This window comes from Curcuma longa, chromosome 20 (genome assembly GCF_044706935.1).
Source record: "Curcuma longa cultivar G26 ecotype Majalengka, Jawa Barat chromosome 20, ITB_CL_G26_1.1, whole genome shotgun sequence".
NCBI lineage: Eukaryota > Viridiplantae > Streptophyta > Magnoliopsida > Zingiberales > Zingiberaceae > Curcuma > Curcuma longa.
The window spans coordinates 7949977-7972962 of NC_133880.1; the positions used below are offsets into that span (position 1 = coordinate 7949977).

General features: G+C 39.4%; 1 protein-coding gene and 1 long non-coding RNA gene across 2 annotated transcripts; one reads left to right on the plus strand and one right to left on the minus strand.

Annotated features, from left to right (window-relative positions):
• Positions 1-5069: 5069 nt before the first annotated feature.
• Positions 5070-6595, plus strand: LOC141812852 (uncharacterized). The gene is made up of 4 exons (XR_012600357.1): positions 5070-5271; positions 5382-5428; positions 5531-5571; positions 6190-6595. It is a non-coding gene; the product is annotated as an uncharacterized LOC141812852 (long non-coding RNA).
• A 5097-nt stretch (positions 6596-11692) lies between these two features.
• On the minus strand, positions 11693-14856 carry LOC141812919 (receptor-like serine/threonine-protein kinase SD1-8). Its single transcript, XM_074700869.1, has 7 exons — positions 13466-14856; positions 13252-13380; positions 13007-13146; positions 12643-12853; positions 12317-12554; positions 12080-12230; positions 11693-12000 (listed from the first exon to the last, which is right to left on the minus strand). Exons 1-7 carry the CDS (start codon positions 14769-14771, stop codon positions 11701-11703), a joined length of 2475 nt encoding a protein of 824 aa, XP_074556970.1. The 5' UTR covers positions 14772-14856; the 3' UTR covers positions 11693-11700.
• Between the last annotated feature and the right edge of the window lie 8130 nt (positions 14857-22986).

A 22986-nucleotide genomic window follows, 5' to 3' on the forward strand; every position in this document is an offset into this window, starting at 1 on the left:
CAAGTTAGTTAGACCTATTGATGGATCTGATTCGACTTGATCTGGTTAAGGTTAACCCTAGTTTTGATTAGGGTTTAATTTTGTTATAGAATTTAAAATACATTCTAGTATTTAGTGGGCAATTGTTATTATAATTGCAGAACCTTGACGATTGATCCTATTACACACGAGGGGTTCTTTATCGACGTGCGTACATCAGGTGGGTACTCTTGTGCTTGGTCAACACAGGATTATCTATAAGTGCAGATTTATTTCACTGTTAATTATTTTGGTTGAACATGTTATTATCTTTAGTTGTTGATCCGATATGATACCTTGCTATGGATTTCCTGCTATTGACCTGTATTGATGTTGCTTTATTGTGATTAGCATGTTACTTGTTGTTCGATACCATTGTATGATCTATTGATTATGCCTGATTAGATATAGACTTAACTGTTGAACTAAGCATCATGATGCATACATGATAGTAGTAGATGTGTTGTTTATTATTGTTGTAGTTGGCCTCACTTGTCGTTGTATGATAGTGGCACAAGAGTGAGAACAATTGTTGCACTAAGTTGGGTGCAACTAGGACTGGCTATATAGCTCTCCTGATCCCGCTTGCTCCCCACTTGTTTAGTAGTGGTTTGTTGTTGGAACGAGTGCGGTTTTTCTATCGTGTGCCTCAGTTCACTACATTAGGTGAGTGTTTGGGGGTGGTGAGTGTAGATAGTGACCATGCATTGCATATATGCATACATTATTGGTAGTGGTCTTCTGCATTTATGATCATTGCACTAGTTGTTACATGTTAGTGGTTATTTCACTTGTTATTATATGGTTGTATGATATCTGTTGTTGTATATAGTTGTTGATCTCGTATGATATCCTATTGTTTTGCTTAGATATTTTTATGTTGTACACATACTTGTTTATACCTATTGAGTACTACTGTATATTCACTACCCAGACCCTGGGGGTCTCTTTGTTTTCTCCCCAGGTAACAGGTGAGGATGTCATTTGAAGCTTGGAGTTCTGCCGGACTGCCATATCTCACAGCAGAAGGAATCGTGTTTTCTTCATTATTTTTTAGTTTCAGTCTTGCTTAGACATTGTGGACTATTTGTCATGATATTTTGTAGTATCTCGGATGGTGTTGGTTGGTGGTTTGATTTTATGTTCAACTTGGCATGGATTTTAAACCTTAGTAAGTTTTTCGTTGCGGTATTTTGGTTATTATAGATTGTGGAGTTTTATCGTTTCTGGTTGTGAGCTTCGTTTCTGGTTGTGAGTTTTATTGTGGTGATTTGCGATTTTTCATAGTTATGTATTGATTATGCATGTGGTGGATATGTGTTGGGGCCGTGTGAGCCCTTAATGATGTAATTAGTGGTTATTCAGTTGTTCTATATTAGTATTGACCGTGTGGGCCTTTTATACGATCATGTATTCAGGAAAGTTGGACTGTTACAGGGGAGATGTTGTCGAAATTTTTCGGACGGTCATCTCCTGGGACATAACAACTTTTACCGCCCAAAGAAATAAGTACAAAAGGAAGAGTAAAGGAAAACAAATTTGTTACCAATAAAAGAATAGGAGCTTGCGTGCGGGTGTCGGTGCAACCTCTCGGTGTTGCAGGAGTGTATCGGGAGCTTCGATTGCATGAAGAGTCACCATAAGATGAGCGTAAATTAGTGTCGTTAGGGTTCCTTTTGCAGCTGTTTTTATGGACAAATCCGAGCGTCTAGATCTCCTTCTTGACGCCTCCACGTCGGCTCGTAGATCCGCTATCAACGCTGACTTAGTATCTCCGGGCGCCTGTATCCGTTTCGGGCGCCTGGAATGCTAATGTGGAGGTTGGCGAATCAACTTTGACTACGTTGCGCCTTATCCTTCTCGGAGCGCCTGGAACCTTTCGAGCGCCTGGAAGCTGAGGTATCACCAGCCAATCCTGACTCTCCATCTCATCCACTTTGTAGCCCAATGAGCTGACATCCAGGCACCTGGATCCATTCTGGGTGTCTAGACTGTTCAGTTGTCTAGATCCAATAGGGGCATCTGGAACTTGAAGTTTTGGCCCCTTAGTTTTCAATTATATTTTAATATAATTTATTAAATTAATAAATATAATTTGCATCACAGAGTTAACACAAGATATATTTTATAGGAAATTAGATAGTTTTACAATTGTTTGGTCTTGACTTTTAGGTTTCCAGTAAAACCCTAGGTTAGACTGACACTACTATTCCCTTCAAGGGAACGCGTCCTCACTTACTCCTCTCAAGAGAGTTTACATTTTGTCAACCATCAGGTCCTCTAGACCTAATTAGACTTTTACTCAGCATCTAATCCTTGGCCCCCAAGGCTTTCTTCCAATGTTTGATCCTTGTTGATCCATCATTCTGCTAGACGTCTGATCTATTGACCTGCCTAGACTTTCTACCTAGTGTATGCCCTTGATCTGCTAAGTCTTCCTTCCCGGTCCATCTGATTAGGACTTCCTTGCTCGGTCTATCAGACTAAGACTTCTTTGTCTAATCTACAACTAGGACTTTTCATGTGCTACATGCAACTTGTTAGTGTTAGGATCTAGTCCGGTGGATTACGCGTATTTACACGTTTCACAAACATGCACAATGGAAAAAATAATAATAATTACAACTAATTATTACAACACACACATGTAGGATACAATAGATATAAGGCATAACTGAAATTTTAAAATTTTAAAGAATAATAATTATTTTAGGTATACCTGACAGATGACGTTGAGCGGGAATGATATCAATTGAGTGGCTCTGTCAAAGCTCTGTCTCTATTGGTGATCCATGTCAAGCTCTCATCTAGACGACTTCCCAAGCCACGAGTCGCGTTACCATCTTCAGTATTAGCCAACGATCAAAACGGTCGATACGAGAGAAAAATCCTAATATTAAAAAATACGCAACAATAGTTGTCAAAATAAATTTTTTGGGGCTTTTTAACTTTCGTTGGCAATCATATTCCTGACACAGATTTCAGTGGTCAACCTTTAACCTCCGAAATAGGGCAAATGGCTAGAAACTCTTTCCGGTGAAGATGGAACAATCTCGAGAAGCTTCACAAGCTTCCGATGGCGAAGAGTACTTAGTGACCCACGAAGCAACTCCTCTGATGGCTGAAAATAATTTCTAACGACAAAGAGTGCTCTAGAATCCAACAACAATAATCAATGGCAAACTCCGGCAACGGTAATTATAGTAGCTCTGGTTACTGACAGCTTCACCGGGATGAAACAAAAAGGAGACCAACACTACAACAAAAATGACTTTCCGCAGCGCGTCATCCGCAGCGCACATCATAGGCGCGCTGTTAATAGTTGCTTTGACGGCGCGCCCAATAAAATACGCTGCGGATAATATCATATTTTTATCAACCGCAGCGCGCAACAATAATACGCTGTTAAAAATACTTTTAACAGCGCACATTGTACGCCGTTAAAATTATTTTTGACAGCGCATATTGTGCGCCGTTAAAAGTATTTTTGACAGCGCGCAATATGCGCTATTAAAAATTTATATTAACAGCGCACATTGTGCGCTGTTAAAAATTTATAAATTATAACAGGTATATAGTACGCTGTCATAAGTTGATTTAGAAGGTTTTTAATCGCCGAATCTAATTTCTCCGATTAAGGGTTTCCTCTTTAAAAAAAACCCCTTCGCTTCTCTATTTCCCTTCGTTGTCCCCTACTCGCCCCTTCGCTTCTCCTTCGTCGTCGCCGTTTTGCCGTCTTCGACGCCGACGCCGCCTGAACCAGCATCCTCTGCCGTGACCGTCCTTGCTGCCCCATCCGCCCTCCTTGCACGAAGACCGCTGCCGTCGCCGCAGCACGAAAGAGAAGATGACCCTGCTTTGCGTGCCTTTGGTGTCAAAGACGGTGGAGCAGATGGTGGCCGACGCGGCCGCCGCCAAGTCCCTCAGAGCCGACATCGTTGAGATCCGGCTCGACCACCTCTCCTATTTCGACGCCGTCCGAGATCTCCCTCTCCTTCTCCGAGGCCGGCCACTCCCGGCCCTCGTCACCTACAGGTATTTTCTCGTCTTCGCCCCCTTCCCCTCCCCCTTGGTGGGATTATCCTGTTGGCGATCTTTCTGCCGGTTTGAGCTTAGCCTATACTCGATCTTCTAGGTTTCCTTTTCTTGGCTTCAATTTTCTAGTTTGTTTTCTAGTCAATGATCTGAAAAGAGAAGGTGTTTTGTTTCAGTTCTGTATGTCCAGCGGCGGATTCAGGATTTTAGATGGGGGACCGCATACTAAGTGACGAAAATAATTTGCGCAAAAAATTGTTTTTTGATCGAGTTTATTTGTTTTGTTTCAGTTTTCGAATGTTCAGGGGCTATTTGTTTCAGGTTGGCATGTAATCTAATCAATTTTTATTCACTATAACAGCAAAAGGAAACAACTGAAAATATTTGCAAGTTTCCAACATTATAGAGTAATACATATGACACTACAATTCCAGTAGTGCAATTGCATTTTATAAAAAGGCCTAACTGTATATAGTTGGTTGGTATCCTATCAGTTCGATAACAGGAGTTCATGTCTGCAGAACACATTACTCTAATACTTGCTTCAAAGTATGATGTCTGAGAGTTAAAATGCTACCATGATTACTACAACATGGCATAGTTGCCAAACCAGAAAAGAAGCAAGGGAAGATAAAGATACCTTGTAGCACTCCATGTCCCCTGTAATATCAGCTAAAATGGTAGGGCCAATAAAGTTTCCATGCTCATGACCAGGAACCTAAATGAACAAAATAAATTTACTATATTTTCATGAATAACAACACGAACAAGCCACTTTTTGGTAATTCTGATTCACATAGTTAGGCAACGACTCCAAGAGCAGTAGGTATATAAAACTATAGTCATTTTCCAGTTATTTCAGTTATTTAGTGTATGATTATCGCTTTTCATTTAATCAAATAAGATATCAATGATGTTTTTTATAAGCAGTTATCCATATATGTATTTTAAAACTTGGCATTGTATAATTTGGAACCATTCTTTTTACTTTTTTCCATGATAGACCTTTATAGCTAGTGTCCTACTTTTTTGCTTCAATATGCTCTTGTGGACTTAGTTGTTATTCTGTTAGAGTTCTTAGTTCCACTAAGTTCAAAGCATGGTTAGTCTCTTTAGTTTGCATATTGTTGATACTTACAGGTCATCAATGGTTTCTTCTGGAAGGGTCAACCAGTGACAGCTCTTGGACAGGAGCCTAAACCATCCACCACACTTGGTGTTAGTGATGTTGTCTTGTTTTTAAGATCAATTTTCTCATCTTGTTGTAAGATGAGTTTCTTTTATATTGTATTTGAATCGCATATGACAGATAAATTCTGTTCTTTCAGCTCATTCCACTTGGAACTGGCTCAGATTTCGCTAGAACATTTTCGTGGTATGTTTTCCTTTATCTGCATATTATTTATTACAGATTTCTTAAATTGTATTGCCTACAGTTATTTCATAATTGATGGTTTTATGCACTTCATTACACCAGGAGAAATGATCCATATGAAGCAATTGAGAGAATTCAAAGAGGTTGTTATTTTTCTCTTTGTTTCATATAGATTTCTATTTGCAGAATGTGTTAAATTCCCTTTACTCCATTGCTCAAATGGATGAATTGAGATTATGAGTTTAAGAAACCATTGGATTGGCTATCTCTTTAGTCAGTGAAATTTGTCAAGGGTAACATCACTCAAGATTATATCACCAGTACTATTAGATTTTTTATTTTATCTGTTCTTATAACTCCACTGATTCATTTTAGCATTTTGATCTTTGCTTCATTCAACTTTTGTGCATGTTGATTCCTAGTAGTTCAATTCTAGGATTTATAAAAATATGATGGAATGCACCACAATCGTATAAATGTTTTACCCTAAAGGGCATTTAGTGATCAACTTCAGAAACTCTTTTCTATTTCAATCAACCATTCAAAATTTCTTTTTCTTGCTGAATAACAGATTTAGTATATCTAAAAATTCTGTAGATATTTTATATTAATTCCTCTGAATTATTCCATCAATTCTTTTATTATTGAAACTGCTTTTTGTGTATTAAACTTTTGTTCTACTTATCTTATAATGTTGAGTTTTTAAATTTTTCTGCAGTTCAAGCTTTTTGAATTAATTTAATTACACTTTTTTTTTGCAGACAAAAGTGAAGAATGCGAGTCGTGGGGATATCAGTGAGAACAGCAAATGCAAATTAATTCATTGGTGTGTTGATGGAGTTGTGGAAGAAGGCCGAATTGCATCTACAGATCCAAATGCAAGAATACATCACGTTCCTCTTGGTGGATCTTGCTAGAAAGCTTGGATTGATAGAGTTTTTGTTGAGAAGGTGGACATACTTCGACCAAATGAAGAAATGCTTTTTCTTGAGGATGCAATAGGAAGCACGATTGCTTGGTTATCTAAATATATTATTGTGTAACTAATTTAGATTTTGATTTTAACCTTTTCAGAAAAAAAAACATAGAACTAAAGAGTTTTTTGTTATTATGATCCATTGTTACTAAGTCTGTTATTTGTTGAATATATATACTAGTTTGAAATTATATTATTATTGTGTTATTTGTGTGTGGTTGTTGTTGTTGTGTGTAGTATCTATGTTGTTATTAATTATTTGAATTTAAAATTGCAATTTGAATGGTTTGAAACGCAGGTATAATCAGGAATGATTTGAATGTATTTTATTTCATCCACAGCGCACATTTTACGCTGCGATTGTCCGAATGTGATCAATCGCAGCGCGCAATGTGCGCCGCGGATGATCTCATTCGCGGCGCGCAATGCACGTCGTGGATGATCGCATTCGCAGCGCACAATGTGCGCTGCGGATGAGATCATCCGCGGCGCACATTGCGCGCTGCGATTGTCCACATCCGCAGCGCGCAATGCACGCTGCGGATGCCTAATGACTTTTAACAGCTTGCAACTTTGCAGCGTGCGATGTGCGCTGCGGATAGCATATTTGCGCGCTGCGGAAAGTCATTTTTGTTGTAGTGAATGAATGACACCTAGTAGTACATCATAATCCTTAATTAATCAAAAAATAAACGATTGATTCCAGAACCATTTCTAAATCCTTCAACAGTTACAATGAAATGTGCCTCGTTCCTTTCACCATTTTATACCTGCTCAATTCAAGACATGGTCTATATGTGTCAATCCCTACTAGGCTAGCTACATCACATCTAGCCCAAGCTTGCTTTCTTGTCATGTGGATTCAAGTTACTTAGATATATGTCTAAGAGTATCATACTCTTGACATGTAATACCTTGGCCAAAGACTTCAAGTAACAATCTTGACAAGCAGTCGCAAGGTATACATCTCCTTTTTCAAGGAACGGTGAATCCTCTATGAGTTATCCAAACACCTTCGGGCACTTCGACTTTCACCCAATCATCTTGGGACCACAACTCCTTGGATATGTTTGCTTAAGATGTCAAAGCATAAGCCTCTAAAACCAAGATGACTTGAATACCACAAGTTAAAGAAAACTCACACTTAAGTTATACTGAGATCTTTATTGACATATCTTTATATGCATAGAACTATATGAAGTCTCGTGGCAGGTCACTCCAATCAACTAGTTACCTTTAACTAGCATCCATATTTAACTCTCAACATTCAATGTCTCTAGCCAGTGAGGAATAATTGCTTTGTAAACTAAGGAGTTTAAAAATATGCTAGTCTCAACAGAATCGATGAGGTTCATGCTCATCAATTCATCGACTAGGGATAATTTTGATACATTTATAATTGCACATGTAGAGACGCTTCTAATTGTGATTCAATCACAAATTCTCTCATTCTATGAATCATATTGCAGATATTTAGTAAATGAATTTCAAATCTAATCAAATACATAGAGAATGTGCACTCAAATAGTGATTGCTATTTATCCAATAAATAGCACATCCATAAGGTGATTGACTTAGGACACCTCCCAAATATAACAGTTAGCACACAACAAAATCTTAACTTGAACCTTTTGTCATGATTAAAATATAAATTTGATTATCTAGTACTCCCTGCACCAATAGGGATAACCTCCCTTGTAATCTTGACTAGACTCCTAGACCTAAGGTATGTTCCATAGCTATATGGAACTCTATGGTATGAGACCACATTTTCTTTAGACTTATGTTTGTATCTCAAATCTTTCTTATTCTTAGATGGTTCTTGCCTTCCTAAATTTAGGTTTTTTTCTTTGGACCGTTTAACCTCATTTGCGATATTCTTAAGAGTCTTTTCTAATTTATCAAGTCTAGACCTCAAAGCTTGATTTTCTTTATTCAAATCCTCAAATTTTGATTTTTCATGATTGACTTGATCATTTTTTTTCTTGGCATGTGTTTATACTTCTTTAGGTTATTTCCTAAATTAGTTTCCATCTTCTTATCCTTAGGTGGAGTTGTTCTAACATAGTATGGCCTATAATTGTCTTTTTATCATGATGTGAAGGAATTTCATTACAAAATGATACCTTAGGATTTGCTTTAGGAGCTCTCCCTAAACTTGAGTTTCCTCCTTTGTCCTTAATCGGGTTTCTCCCTCTTGGGTGTTGTTTCTGGTATCCATGTTGGTTGCATGTGAAGCACATAATATGTTATTTGCCCTTGTATATCAAGGAATCAGCCTCCTTTGGCTTCTCCTTTGCCCTTGGGGTCACTTGAACATTTTTATTGATCAATCTTGGACACTTGATCTCCATTTTTCTCTACATTCAAAACAAATAATATGATTTTTTTTAATGATTGAAATTACGAGTTGAGCTCTCCAAGCTTGTTAAGATGGCCAAATCATCCTCATTGTCTCCATATGTCAAGGGTTCTTCTTGTTCTGAAGTCAATAACCTATGCTCCCCCTCAATCCTTGAGGTGGATGCATCTTCAACATCCTCCTCGGATGTTGAGCACATCTCAACCTCTGAGTCCTCTTACGTAGAAGTCAACTTCTTCTTTCGACTCGTCTTCATTTTGTGCCGATGAGGATGGATCTTCATGAAACTTTATCAATTTATTCCATAGCTCATTTGCATCCTTGTAATTTCCTAGTTTACTCAAAATATTATTAGGAACCAAATTCATTAAATTTTTGGTTATCTTGTCGTTTATCTCATATTTTCGGATTTACTCCTTGGTCTATTTCTTCTTCTTGAGGTGTCTCCCTTTGCTATCCTTTGGAGCTTCAAATCCTTCTATTAGAGTAAACCATTACTTTATATCTATCATTATGAAATTTTCCATTCTTAATTTTCAATGTTCGAAGCCTCCTAATCTGAAATGAAGCGGAACTTGAATGTCGTATCCAAGTTTGTCTTTGAACTCCATTGACCACTTCTAGATCTAAAACTTTATCTTCTATCTTTAGCTTTTGTGCTCTGACAATGTTAATCCGATGAAGAACGACCTTGCTCTGATACCACTTTTTAGGACCCATGCGAGCTAGAGGGGGTATGAATAGCTTCGATCACTTCGTCTCAATTTCATGCTCGTCATTTGAATACACAGTGGAAACTTGAATCAACATCGATGTCACATGCACAACTCTGAGATTTTACTTGGTTCGCCACCTTCCCACCACTAAACCTTCTCCTTCTCGGATACCTTCCAGAGGTGGAGAAACCTCTTACAACCTGTTCTTGCAATAAATACAACAAGCATACAAATACAAATAAAAAAAATAAATAACTTTACAAATAAAATCTTGCTTTAGATCCTTATTTGTTGCTTAGAATTGTCTCTTGTTAGTCCAGAAATACAATAGTACTCTGTCCTCAAATATCCAAGAATCGACATCAAAAATCTCCTGAAGACCCTTTTTTTATAGCTTTCAAGTCGAGGCTGATTTTCGCCTTTCAGTCGACTGATCTTACCTATCAGTCAATTGATCCACTATACATTTGAAGGTTGCTCTAATCCATCAGCTTAATGGCTCCATTCACCTCAGCATTAGTCGACTACCCTCACCATCAGTCGATTCTTTCCTAATCAGTCGAATCTCGTAGTCTAATTTTGAACTATATATTTGCTCGAACATTGACATTATTCGACTAATACACTCTATCAGTCGACTGATCATAATCAATCAAGTTTTTCAATCGAGTTTTGAAGTTTCTGTACACTGCTATAGTGCTCATCAATTGGTTTTACTGTAGCAAAATATTATTCACGGCTAATGTAGTAGTATTGTAGGAATCATATTTTTTTGAGGTTTTGATATTTTTGCGTCCATTGGTCGATTAATACACTCTATCAATCGACTAATACCCTTATTTCAGTCTTACAAAGTTAATTCTCGTCTTGTCCGGTATCCATTTGACTTCAATCTATTAGGATTTCTTTTGTCTGACATTATATCGACCTTAATCTGCCGAGACTTTTCATTATTTAGTATCTAGTCAACCATGATCTATCGGGACTTCCTTGTTTAGTATTTGGTTAATCTTGACTTACTAGGACTTCCTCGTTGTCTAGCATCCGATCAATTTTGACCTGTCGAGACTTCATGTCTCATGCCAACTATATGTTGGACTTTCAATCGTCAAGCTAAGTGTCCGGTCATCCTTCCCACTTAGCAACCCTATGTTGGACTTTCAATCACTAAACGGTCAAATACCGTGATCCACTTGAACTTTCCGTCTCGTACCAACTCTATGTTAGATTTTCGACCGTCAAGTGTCTAGTCAATCATAACTCACTTAGACTTTTCCACTATCAAATATCTAACCAACCTTAACCTACTTAAATCTTCCTCGACCAACTAACATATTAATCGACTAACAAGTATGTGATATCTTGACATACTTGACATCTAACTCGACCCATTAATATATTAATCAACTATCTAAATCTCAACTCTAATCAACTCAAATTTGATCTACCTTATCATATCTAAATCTCAACTCAAATTTGATCCACCTTATCAAACCTTGACTAAGAATCGATTGCGTCAAAGATTTTTTTTTCACTCATCCACGTTCCCATTTTCTATGCATTATCCAAGGAGACTATCAAATGTTCTACGGTCTAGTAAATATATTTTCATTATTGTTTAAAAATAAAAACGGTCATCCTCAAAAAGACATGATACTTTAAATACTGATCCAAACGTATTTGCATAAGCATTCTTCACTTTTTCTTAAAAGAAACATACATAGAAGTGAATTACTATCAAATTTCATTTACATATGATTATTCACTATCGACCTTCTTACAATGTGATTCATATATTATTTCTGGATGACTTTCTTGTTGATGAATGACTATCAATATGATCTCTTGAACTAAAAAATGTTATTATTGATTTTAGCATTTATATTTTGTGTGTCGTGATTGATTGGACAAAGTTAGTAGTCAATTGAAGTTTGTTTTTTTTAATGAATATTAAACCATACTTAAGAAAGTATCTTTAAGACACTTTTGTGGACTCATTCACATTCTCATTTTGTATGCTTAATAGATTATCAAATGTTCTAGAGTCTAGTAAATATATTTCCATTATTATTTTAAAAAAAACTGATCATCCTCAAAAAGACACAATACTCCAAACCAAATATTGATCCATACTTGTTTGCAAAAGCATTTTTCATTTTTTTTTAACAACAAAATATACACAAGATAGTTACTATCAAAATTCACATATGATTGTTCGCTATCGACCATCTAGCAATGTGATTGATACATTATTTCTAGATGATTTTTTTGCTGATGAATCACTATCCATATGAGCTTTTAAACTAAAAAACCCAGGTTGTTTAGGATCCGGTATGAAAGCACTTTCACTACCCAACATTTTCACTATGATAGGCATTGTTGGTCGATCTCCTGGCTGTTCTTGAACACACAAAAGTCCCATCTTTATACAACTCAAAACCTCATCCGCAGGGAATGAAGTTCCCAGTGCTTCATCAACTAGCTTCAGCACTTCACCCGCTTGCCATAATTTCCATGCCTGAAAATAATTCTAATTACTTTATACAAATGAAATATGAAAAAGCAAAAGTTAAAATAAAAGTTAATAGCATACTTACATATCCTAAAAGATTTATTTGACTTTCGGAGTAATATGTTCTTTTGCTCCTTATGCCACTTATAATTTCAAGTATCAATACACCAAAACTAAATACATCAGATTTCACCGATATAATCCCATCTATAGCATATTCAGGCGACATATATCCACTGCATGCATCAGACAATTAGAAGATATAGATATAAGGTATTTCATACATAAATGTTGAATGTGACAATAATTGAGATGTACTTACTATGTTCCCACAACTCTTCTTGTGTTAACTTCTATTTGATCACTTCCAAATATTCTTGCCATGCCAAAGTCAGATATCTTGGGATTCATTCCTTTATCAAGAAGAATATTGCTAGCCTTCAAGTCTCTATGAATAATCTTAAATCTAGAATCATGATGAAGATACAGAAGACCTCGAGCAATCCCGATAATGATGTCATATCGTGTTTGCCAATCCAACAATGTACTTTTGGTTTTATCTTCTCATGAAATCAGGATAACAATAAGACATAGAGTACCACTAAGAAAGTGCATCGTAATAATCTTGCAATAAACAAATATACTAACCGAATAGAAATGAATCCAAGCTTCCATTGGGCATATATTCATAAACCAATATTCTTTCCCCTCCTTGGATGCAACAACCAAGAAGTCGAACAAGATTTCTATGTTGTAGCTTAGCGATTAACATTACCTCATTTTTGAACTCGTCCACCCCTTGTGTTGATGTTTTAGATAGTCTCTTTACCGCTATCTCTTCATCCTCTCCTAAATTACCCTAGTAAATCAATACAACACAGTGTCAAATGCTTTGTGCACCGATGTGTCTTTTCTCTAGCTACGTATGCAAGATTAGTATACAACACTTAAAAGACCAATGATTATTCACTCTATACTATAAGCAACCAAAACTTGTTCATATTTATCATACCTTGTATACCAACCCAAAGCCACCCTCGCCAAGTATGTTGCTAGTTGAGAAATTGTTTGTTGCATCCACAATTTTGCTGAAGTCAAGTAATGGTAGGTCGAGCTCGAGTAGTTCTTTTCCTTCATCAATAGTGAGGCCGTCTGTCCAAGAAATCGAAGTAGAACAATTAAGATATTACAATACTTCTTGTGCTATTTAGTTCCATGAATTAAAGTCCTTAATGGAACTACATAAGGACTGACTACCTTCTCTAGTGTTTCGCCTCTTTGTGTACCAAATGAAGCCACCGACGCAAGTCAAGACAAAAGCCGCAGACAGCAGCACCAATACGATCAAAACTACACGCCTTCTGCGAGAATCCGCGGATTGTGATGCTGCAACCACAAAACGAAATCATTAAAGCATAGACAATAATAATCAATGAAGAACAGATTGATCGAAGAGATAATGCATACGTACGTATGTCCCTGGCTGCGAGCTTGAGGTAGAGTTCCTGCCCAAATCCACTGTTATAAAATTTGATATCGATGAGTTCGTGGGTCCAAATAATGCAGCCACTTCCGCTGCCGATAACGTTGGCCCTTGCATAGGCCATGCAGGATCTGTTCTTCAGACACAGAGCCTTACAATCGTCCAGGTTTGTCATGCTCCAATCCACCGTAGCTCGCGATGTGTCCGGCAGCTTGGCATTCCTCAACCTGAAGAATCCAACAGTGTCGGTGCGGGAGTCGTCTAACTCCGTCTTCCTCACGCACCCGTCGGACCACACGCGGAGGTCCCAGTTCCTCTGATTCTTGGGACGAAACCCTTCGAGGCAAGCACAGATGGGTGACACAGTGGGGCTGCACAAGCTGTAAGGGCCGCAAGAGGAAGGGGAGTTGAGGTAATCGCATAAGTCCCTTGGGAAGAATGTTTGCCGTATCCATGACTGAGTTTCGTCGCGCCACGCCCAGACTTCTATTTGGCCAGCTGAGTTGAGGGTTATCCTCCCAATCACCGAAGGATCACGGAGAGTGTACCAATAGACAAACATCTGGGAGTTAACTACGAAGGTATAATCCATCAGATTTTCTGAGATAACTTCTGGAGCGCCGCCCATGTACTGTCCGTTCCAAGGCCCCAAGCGCCAGAACGGTACCATGTTGTTCCACACCAACTCCTGAGGCGCTCCATTCAAATCCATGCCCATCACGAAGTTGCCCGGCGTCGGGTCGCTCTCGTTCGTCCAGGCCCTGAGGCTGATGTTGTGGCCGCTCGTCCTGTTCCACCCCATTTTCATCCCTGGGAGTATCGTGTCCGTCGGGAAATCGAAGCTCTGCCAGACCGTGTTGTCGCTGCCGTCTTTGACGACCAAGTTCCCGTCGTCGAGGAGTCTCGCGATCGCGTTGACAGCGACCGTCGAGCCATTTCCTGAAGACCAAACGACGGTAGAGTTCCCGTCGGTGAGGACAAGCGTTCCGTCAGCCGTCACGCGGAGGCGTCCTGAGCGGTTGGGGACCGGGTTGCCGCCGTTGGCGACCCATACCTTGGTGGCGTTGTCAGAGATGTTGTGGTACCATATGCCTATGTAACGATTGCTTGAGCCTTTGGGGCTGAAGAAGCCCAACTCAAACATGCCTCCGGTGGAGATCAAGTTTCCTCTGCCGCCGTCGACGTCGTCGTCCCCGAGAAGTTGGGAGGGAGTTAAGGTGTCATCTGCATAAGAGAGGAAGAGGAGAGCAGAGGCGAGATTGAGAAGAAAATAGGCGGTGGCTCTTCCTCTCATCAGGATCCGATGGCTTCTTCGATACAATCAGAATTCACAGGATAATCTGAGAGGCAATGACTATAATCAATGTTGACGATGCGGATCAAAAATATCAAACGATTGACATTGTCGGCCAATAGACGCAATAGTCCGCAAGCTACAAGTCAAGAACAAGAATGAATTGAAATGGTCATAGTTTTTATTTTTTAAACGGTTTAAATTTTCTTGCAGTATTCTCTCCTATTCATCCAAATAAAAATACTGAATTAACCCTCCAATCCATGAACCGATACTTTGATATATATCATTATTAATTCCATCGAAACGCAAATGATTATATAATCTTAAATTACTCTAGTCCCCGGGGTAATGGTTATCCGGGTTGTAATCGATCCTATGGCGTATTCTCCAAATGGGGAAACACAAGGATGCTGGGCATCTGGATTGGCCGTCATATGCGATTCCCGATTTATCCTGGTGGTCGGTGGGAAATTACTACTGGAATTATCATTTTTTAAATTACTCCAAAAAAAAATCATATAATAATTTAAATGGTACAAGAAAAGTATATCTAAGTGTTTATTTTTAAATTTAGACCAGTTTGAATAAAACTGATATATGACCTTAAATTGTTATAAATGAAAAAAATAAGTCTATATCGACTCGAGAGATAGACAATGAATTGGAGTGTTTATTTTTTGAATTTAGACCGATTTAAATTTATATAGTAGTTTTAAATAAAATTTTGTGATTCTAAATCAGCTGTCAAAAATAGAAAAGGAATATATATGTGGTCTAGATTTGGTCTAGCGAGTCAAAGGAATATTTATTTTTTTATTTAAAGGAGTTCATTTTATTTAAAAATGTTATGTGTGGCTCTAAATTTTTTTAAGAATATTTTTTAATTTTTTATATATAATATTTTAAATGTTAGAACTTATGTAATAATTAATATGTGAAAAGACTTTTCAGTCCAACTTATATTAATCAAAAAAGTCTAGACTTGTCTCTGGGGCATAACTGAGTTAGTTACGACGCAACAGAGTTGCAGAAAAGGACAAAAGTTTGAATCTTGGTGAAATCAGATAATACCCTCCTGCGTCGTGATCAACTACAGTTTCTCGATTTACCTCCTCACAGATGGTCGTGGGACCGACCGTGTGGAGTCGCTAAGGTGGCGGATTCTACCTTTTTATAGAAGAAAAGTCTAGACTTTTCAAATGTCCAATTTATTCTATGAATTCTACTAATACCAACAGCTTATATTTAACTTGTTATATATACTACATGGCGGTCACGAGATAACCCAGTGGTCTTAGATTTAGAAGAACTTAGAGTTGTTAAAGGAGGATTAAACAAAACTTGAAAGATAACAATGAGCAGTCTAGATCGCGACTTTAACTTCTATTTAGTCTCAGATTTCAACTTCGATATCTACTCGATCTCAGATCTGGATCTCAACACCTGCTCGATAATGACGGAGCCAGCCTGAGTGATTTATCCGGACTGTGAGCTACACCAACATAATACTCCGGACTATCTTCTTGGTTCTTTCAATTTTTTCTTTCTTTCGTTCGTAAATCCTTTTTTTTCTTCTCCAAAGTTGTCGAGCCCTCGGGCTATAGCTTGGGTAGCTCATAAGGTGGCTACACCTTTACTGCTCGATCTCGGGTCTCGTCTTCATCTCAGTTTCGGATTCCGACCTCGACATATGCTCAATCTCGGAGGTCATCTTCATCTCAGCTTCGAGTTCCAACCTCAACATATACTCGATCTCAAAGATCAATCTCAGCTCAGTTTCAGGTTTGGACCTCATGAGTATATGCTCAAATCTCAAAGGTCAACCACAATTCAATCTTGGATCCTGGCTTTGACGTATGCTCGATCTCGTAGGCTTCGATACAATCAGAATTCGCAGGATAATCTGAGAGGCAGTAGCTATAATCAATGTCAACGATGCGTATCAAAATATCAATTGATTAACGTTGTTGGTCAATAGATGTAATGCTCCGCAAGCTAAAAGTCAAGAATAAGAATGAATTGAATAAAAAAATTAAATTATAAATTATATCCTAGATTTATTCGATAAATGAATAAAAAAATCGTCTATGTAAGTTCGGACATCCAGATTATAAAAACAAATAAAATAAATTAACCCTGCAATGCATGAAAAGGATGCTTTGATATTATTGCAACTCATTTAATTTGATACAAATGCCCACTTTTAATTTTGGATAAAATTATTATATAACCTTAAATTAAACAATTATGTGTTAATTTAAATGGTAGAATAAAAGCACACGAGTGTTTATTTTTGAATTTATATTGTTTCGATCAAATACTGTATATAATTAAGTCACTAGTCAACGAACAATCTGACATACACACTCTTCGGAGATCGTCGATGAAGAGAATGTAGAGAACCTAAAACGCACTTCAACAAAGGATTAGACTGATGTCGGCGAATTTCAACAGATCACTCTGACACTGAAATTAAGTTTGCTTGAGATATGAAAAGTAGGAAGAAGAAAATCACAACAAAACAGGCGAGAAGGTCGTTAGGCTAGTAAAGTACCCACCCAAGAAGAAGAGAGAGTCCCCTTGTCCTCACCCAAGCTCCATGTTAGACGCCACCTTCCTCTCATTATCCTTGTGTGAGCTAGTAGGGGACCAGATCTGATAGTCATTGGTGGCCAGTCCATTAGACGAACGCCACGTATCTGGTGGGCAATATTTAGGGGGCCAGATCTGACGACCACATAATTGCTCTACCATTCATATAGTACCATGTGTTTTAGAATATTTGCAATCGTTGTCTGCACATGTTCTTAGTGGGTTCTATAGAGTGTAGGTATAGTTTGAGGAGATAAGAGGAAATGGCATCGATGTTGAATGACCCTGAGAGTAGATAGTGTCGACAACTGAAGCCGAGGTAGTGAGGATATTGGCGGTTGAGATCGAGACCTTCAACAGGCAAACGAAACCAAGGCAGATTGTAAATGACCAGGGTCGAGACCGATGACTGAGGCCAAGACAGAGGAGATGTCAGTGGCTGAGACTAAAACCTTCCACAAGCAAATGAGGCCAAGGCAGGTTCTAGATGACCAGAGCCGAGATCGATGACTGAGGCTGAGACAGAGGAGATGCCGATGGCTGAGAGTAAGACCTTCCACAGGCAAACGAGGCCAAGGTAGGTTGTCGATGACAGCGCTGAGACCAATGACTAAGGTCGAGACAAAGGAGATTGCGACAGCTAAGACTGAGACCTTCCACATGCAAACGAGGCCAAGCCAAGTTGTAGATGACTAAAGCTGAGGCTGGTGACTGAGCCTGAGACAGAGGAGATGCCAATGGTTGAGACTAAGACAGAGAGGTGTCGAGATCGAAGGTCGAGATAGAGATGGTGCCAAGATCTACGGCTAAGACAGAGATGGTGTCGAGATCTGAGGCATAGACTTATAAGCTAACCTGTCTCCAAGCAAAATTCCCTTCCTTGGGATGAAGACGTTGAGAGGGTTCGATCAAACCCGAGTTTCCTTCAGTTATACTTGACCAACCTTGACTTTGATTGACAGATCAACATAATTATTGACCGCAGGGGTCATATGGAGGTGGTAGGATTCCACCACATCACAAGCCTCACCGTCAAGTCTAGTTGAAGAAGGTATAGTTCAACCGATTGGAATGTGTTGAGATGTCATCTTCCCGCTATGCTTATGCTCTCTGTATGTAGAGCCAAGGTGTCAATATTGCAATGGCACAGCTAGCTAGATCTAGGAAATTAGGGAAATAAGGCATCACATTTAATAAACGTGATATGTGAGATCGCGTATCTCTCTTATGACTGACACACTGTTTCGACATACTAATGGGTGACTTGCAGTATCTGTTTCAAGCCACGAAAGTACCTTACCCTATTAATTATGAAGGCACACAACCGCATGGCTGCTGACATAACCCTGGATCCTACAATGATGATATGTTACCGCCCATTTGATCTGAGCATCTGATGGTTGTGTTTGAACTAGCACGGTAAATGACGCGTCGCTTCGTAATTCGTCACTACTATGCTTTAATGGGGAGAGATTACATCATGATTGCGATTGTTCAGCTGAACGATCCAATGGTTGAGATGAGATCTCATCTTTCTACTCTCACCATCCAACGGTTCAACAGGTTGATGCGACAGCCTTATTGTGTTGCCACTAAGTTAGATTAGGTTATCAGAAAGCGAAGCCGTCTCCATTGACTTGTTATTCCAATGCCTTCATCTTCATCTGCTTTTGTGCTTTCCTGTCTTCTCCGATGACTTTGTAGGTCCATCTCCGTCTTTTCTTTTCTCTCCCTCTCCACACGCTTGTTCTTTCTTCTCCGCTTCCATGGTCGTTGACAACCCCTCAAATCTTTGGTACTGAGTCCCAGCAGACCATATACACGAGGGATGCAAGGTCGCACATTTGGATGTAGTTCGACATCCTGACCGATCACAAAATCATCATTTCGATGCCAGAGCATCGGCCACATGAGCCACCTCCTGGCTACATCACTTGCTTCCATGATCAGTTAGAAAGTGGCCTTAGGTTCCCCCTTCCTTCTTTTTTGCAGGGCCTAACCACCTATTTCTAACTTTGCCCCAATTTGCCCCAAACCCCTATCGATTAATCTGTAGCGTTGTCATTGTTTGTCAACTCTTTCAAGTTCCCCTCAACACTGCGCTCTTTTATTCTTTCTTTTACCCCCCGTGTGCAAAGCATGGGGTCTTCTACTTCACTGTGAGGCCAAGATGTAACTTTTTCAACGAGTACTTGACCTCGCATAAGGGTTGAAAAGGACGTTTCTTCTTATTAAACTCAACTATATACCTGGCCCACCATCGTGATAACCTGTCATCTCAACCACCACTCAGACAATATAAACTGTTGAGGATGTACTTGGAGGCGACCGAGACTCTAAATGTTCTAAAGTTTGATGTAAATCAATTAGTGGAGAACAAGCCACTACTTTACCGTGACGAGCTGAGTCTAAATGCAATTGCCCTGGGCGACCATCTGAGTAAGACCTTTCCTTTGGTAAACTTCCCTTGTAACTAACTAATTCTTCTTGTCTTTGCAGATCGAATCATGTTCAATGCCTCGATGACCAAGACCCTAAAATGAGATTTAACTTTCGTGGACAACTTATGGGCATCAAAAGATGCGACTGAGGGATTCTCAGAACTGCCAGCTCCTCATCCCTCGATGGTGGATGAAGTCGATGTATTGCAACCAAGACTCTCAAGACTGAGGCAAAGATTGAAATTCCCACTCCAAAGACGCAGGCCCTAGAGATCAAGTTGGGGGAGCATCTCGAGCTTGAGACCCAAGCTAAGAAAGGGGGATCAAAAGAAAAGTCCAAGTGGAAATGCCTAGGCATACATCATCTCCAACTTAACCCAAATGGCTCAAGGCAAGAGCTAGAAGGCAATGACCAAGGTCGGGACGTCAAAGAAGCGAAAACCAGCCTCGCCTATAAGGGAGGTTATTCTGGTGCCCCCACCACTAAGGAGCTAACCTCTTGAGACTAATATTAGGGCAAAGTTATGTACCATAGACCCGACTACCATCTCAAGATTCGTAAAGAAAGCATCGTCGACCTCCAGCAATGTGAACCTACATCGTACCCTCTCGTCGCTTGAGTCACTGCGACCAAGTTCTGATTTTGGCATCAGCCCCATCAAGGTGTAAAGAGGCAGAGAGGGCCTAGCCCCTCTCAAGGTGAGTAACTGCGAATCTATCAGACGGAAGTCATGCCACAACTGGGCCTCTTGAATTTGAGCGAGAATTTGCTCGAGTTTATTTTGAAGGTACGATTACTTATTTATGCTAAGCCAATAAGATAATTACTAACATCCCTATTTCTTGTTCAATCCAAAATGGAGCACAAAGGCCTACACACTCGGTTTCTTCATCTGGTGAAACGATACCAGAGGCTGGAGGCCTAGATAAGTGAGCAAGAAAGTCAACGAATTCGGCCAACCTTGTCAGGGGACCAACTGGAGGCAGCACTGCAAGCGGTAGATAAGACTATAGTGGAGGAGGCAAGGACACAACAAGCTAGAGAGAAAGTTGAAGTTGAGGCCAAGAAGTGGCACAAGGGGGCAAAGACACATTTTGACAGGGTTCACAAAATGGAGCAATTGACTAAGGCCCGAGATACTGCTCGAGCTTTAGAGAAGGCGGTTGAGCGAGCTCGAGCAGTCGAGGAATCTGCCAAAAGGGCCCAAGAGGAGCTGCTCCAACTTTAGTAGGAGCTAACCCTGTAAGAGGTGAAGCTGGTCACTTTGGAGGGCCAGCAAATACAGTTCCAGTCCAACTTCTACGCTGCTATATTAACTAAAGAAGAATTGGAGATGCAACTAGCGGAAGCAAGATAAAAAGAGGAAAAGATGGCTTCAGAGCTGAAGGCTGCCCAAACTGAAATAGCTAACTACTGTTAGTACCATAGTGTGGAGTTTTGATGTGGGGTCAAATAAGTCTGAAATTAAGTTATTTGAGATTTGACACGTGTGTCTAAGTGTATAGGGACTTAGGAGATCACACATAATATCCACATGGTAAATCTTGACAGAAGACACAAGCGAGCGAGAAGAATGGTACGGGAAAGGAGTCGACGGGCTCAGTGCGTCCGAGGTATGAGGAGTTGCAAAAGAGTACTCCAGTGGAGTGAGAAGGAGAAATGGGAGCGAGTCGGAAGGGCTCGGTGCATCCGAGGGATGAGAAACTGGGAGGAAGACTGCACAAGGCGACCAAGGTAAAATGAAGAACAGAGGACAAAAATGGTCAACACAAAGTTGACCATTTCAGATGCCCGGATCCACTTCGGGCACCCCCATGTCCAGGCGCCCAAATCCACTCCGGGCACCCAAGAGTCCAAGCACTCAGATCCATTCTGAGCGCTCGAATACCCAATCTAAGTCAGTGTGAGCCGTTGCCAAAGCAGATGAGGATGGAGTCTACATTAGTAGAGTCTAGGGGCCCGGAGAGGTTTCAGGTGCCCAAATCACAAGGTGTCATCCAAACCTGTTAGTAGACCCTTGACAGATCAGATTGGATACTATGAATTTAAGTGCCCCGAAGGCTTCTAGGCGCCCAAAAGTATCACGTCAGCATAATAGTTAGATCAAGATGAAGTCTATAATAGACTAAAGCTCGAAAAATAAGACACACTTGAATTATCTATTTTGTTTAGTTTGTTTTAATAGCTTTATACTCAACTGTTGTATGAGGTTTCTCTACCTCTAGATCATTCCGATGAGGAGACTTTTGATTAGAGCTTTTGTAGTCTTGGACTAACAATCCGAGGGTTGTAACCAAGTAAATCCTGTGACTCGTATTTATTTGATATTATATTTAAATTTTAATTAGTGTGTCCTTGCTAAAACGTTAGCAAGAGAAAGAGTTAATTATATTTGTAGGTCGCTCACTCCTCCCCTCTAGTGATCTAAGAAAAGTTTTCGCTACACCAACAACTATAGGGCAAGTGAAGAAGATAGTGTTAGGATACAATCAAAGTTCCACATTAGAAATACATAAAAAAGATCATAGGTTTATAAGATGGAAGATATCTCTATTAGTATGAGGTCTTTTGGATAAAGTCCAAAAATAAAACCATAAGGGCTTGATTTGTATTACTACTTGATTGACGTGTCCTAGTTGGAACAAAATACTTAGGCGATTGTTCGATTAAGAAATCAACTTGAAGTTTGAAGTTGAGACCAGAAAGTCTAACTATTAGAATAAATCATGCATATATAACTATTCTGGCTCTAATACCAATTATTAGAATCAATAGAATCCACGTTATCGTAGTGCTTCTTGTACCGCCTTGAAGACCATTTGATTGAGATTTTCCTGTGTCGTAACTATTACTTGGCCATGACTTCTTTCTTCCATGGAGTCACAGTTATCGGTAGTCCTTCTAGTGTTTACCAATGCAGCATCTCAGCTCAGATTTTCCACAGACGATACTAATTTATTTTGGCAAATATCGTAGATGATCAAGCTATCAGTCATCAAACAATCTGATATGCACGCTCTCTAGAGATTGTCGGTGATACGGTGGAGTCTCTAGACTGGCATGTGGTTGATGTTGGAATATCACGTGGTTGTAAAATAGGGAGAAGTAGAATAAGTTAGAAAGATTAGAAATATTCGAGAGGCAAGCAATTAAAAAACCAACAACCCTCCAAGTCCTA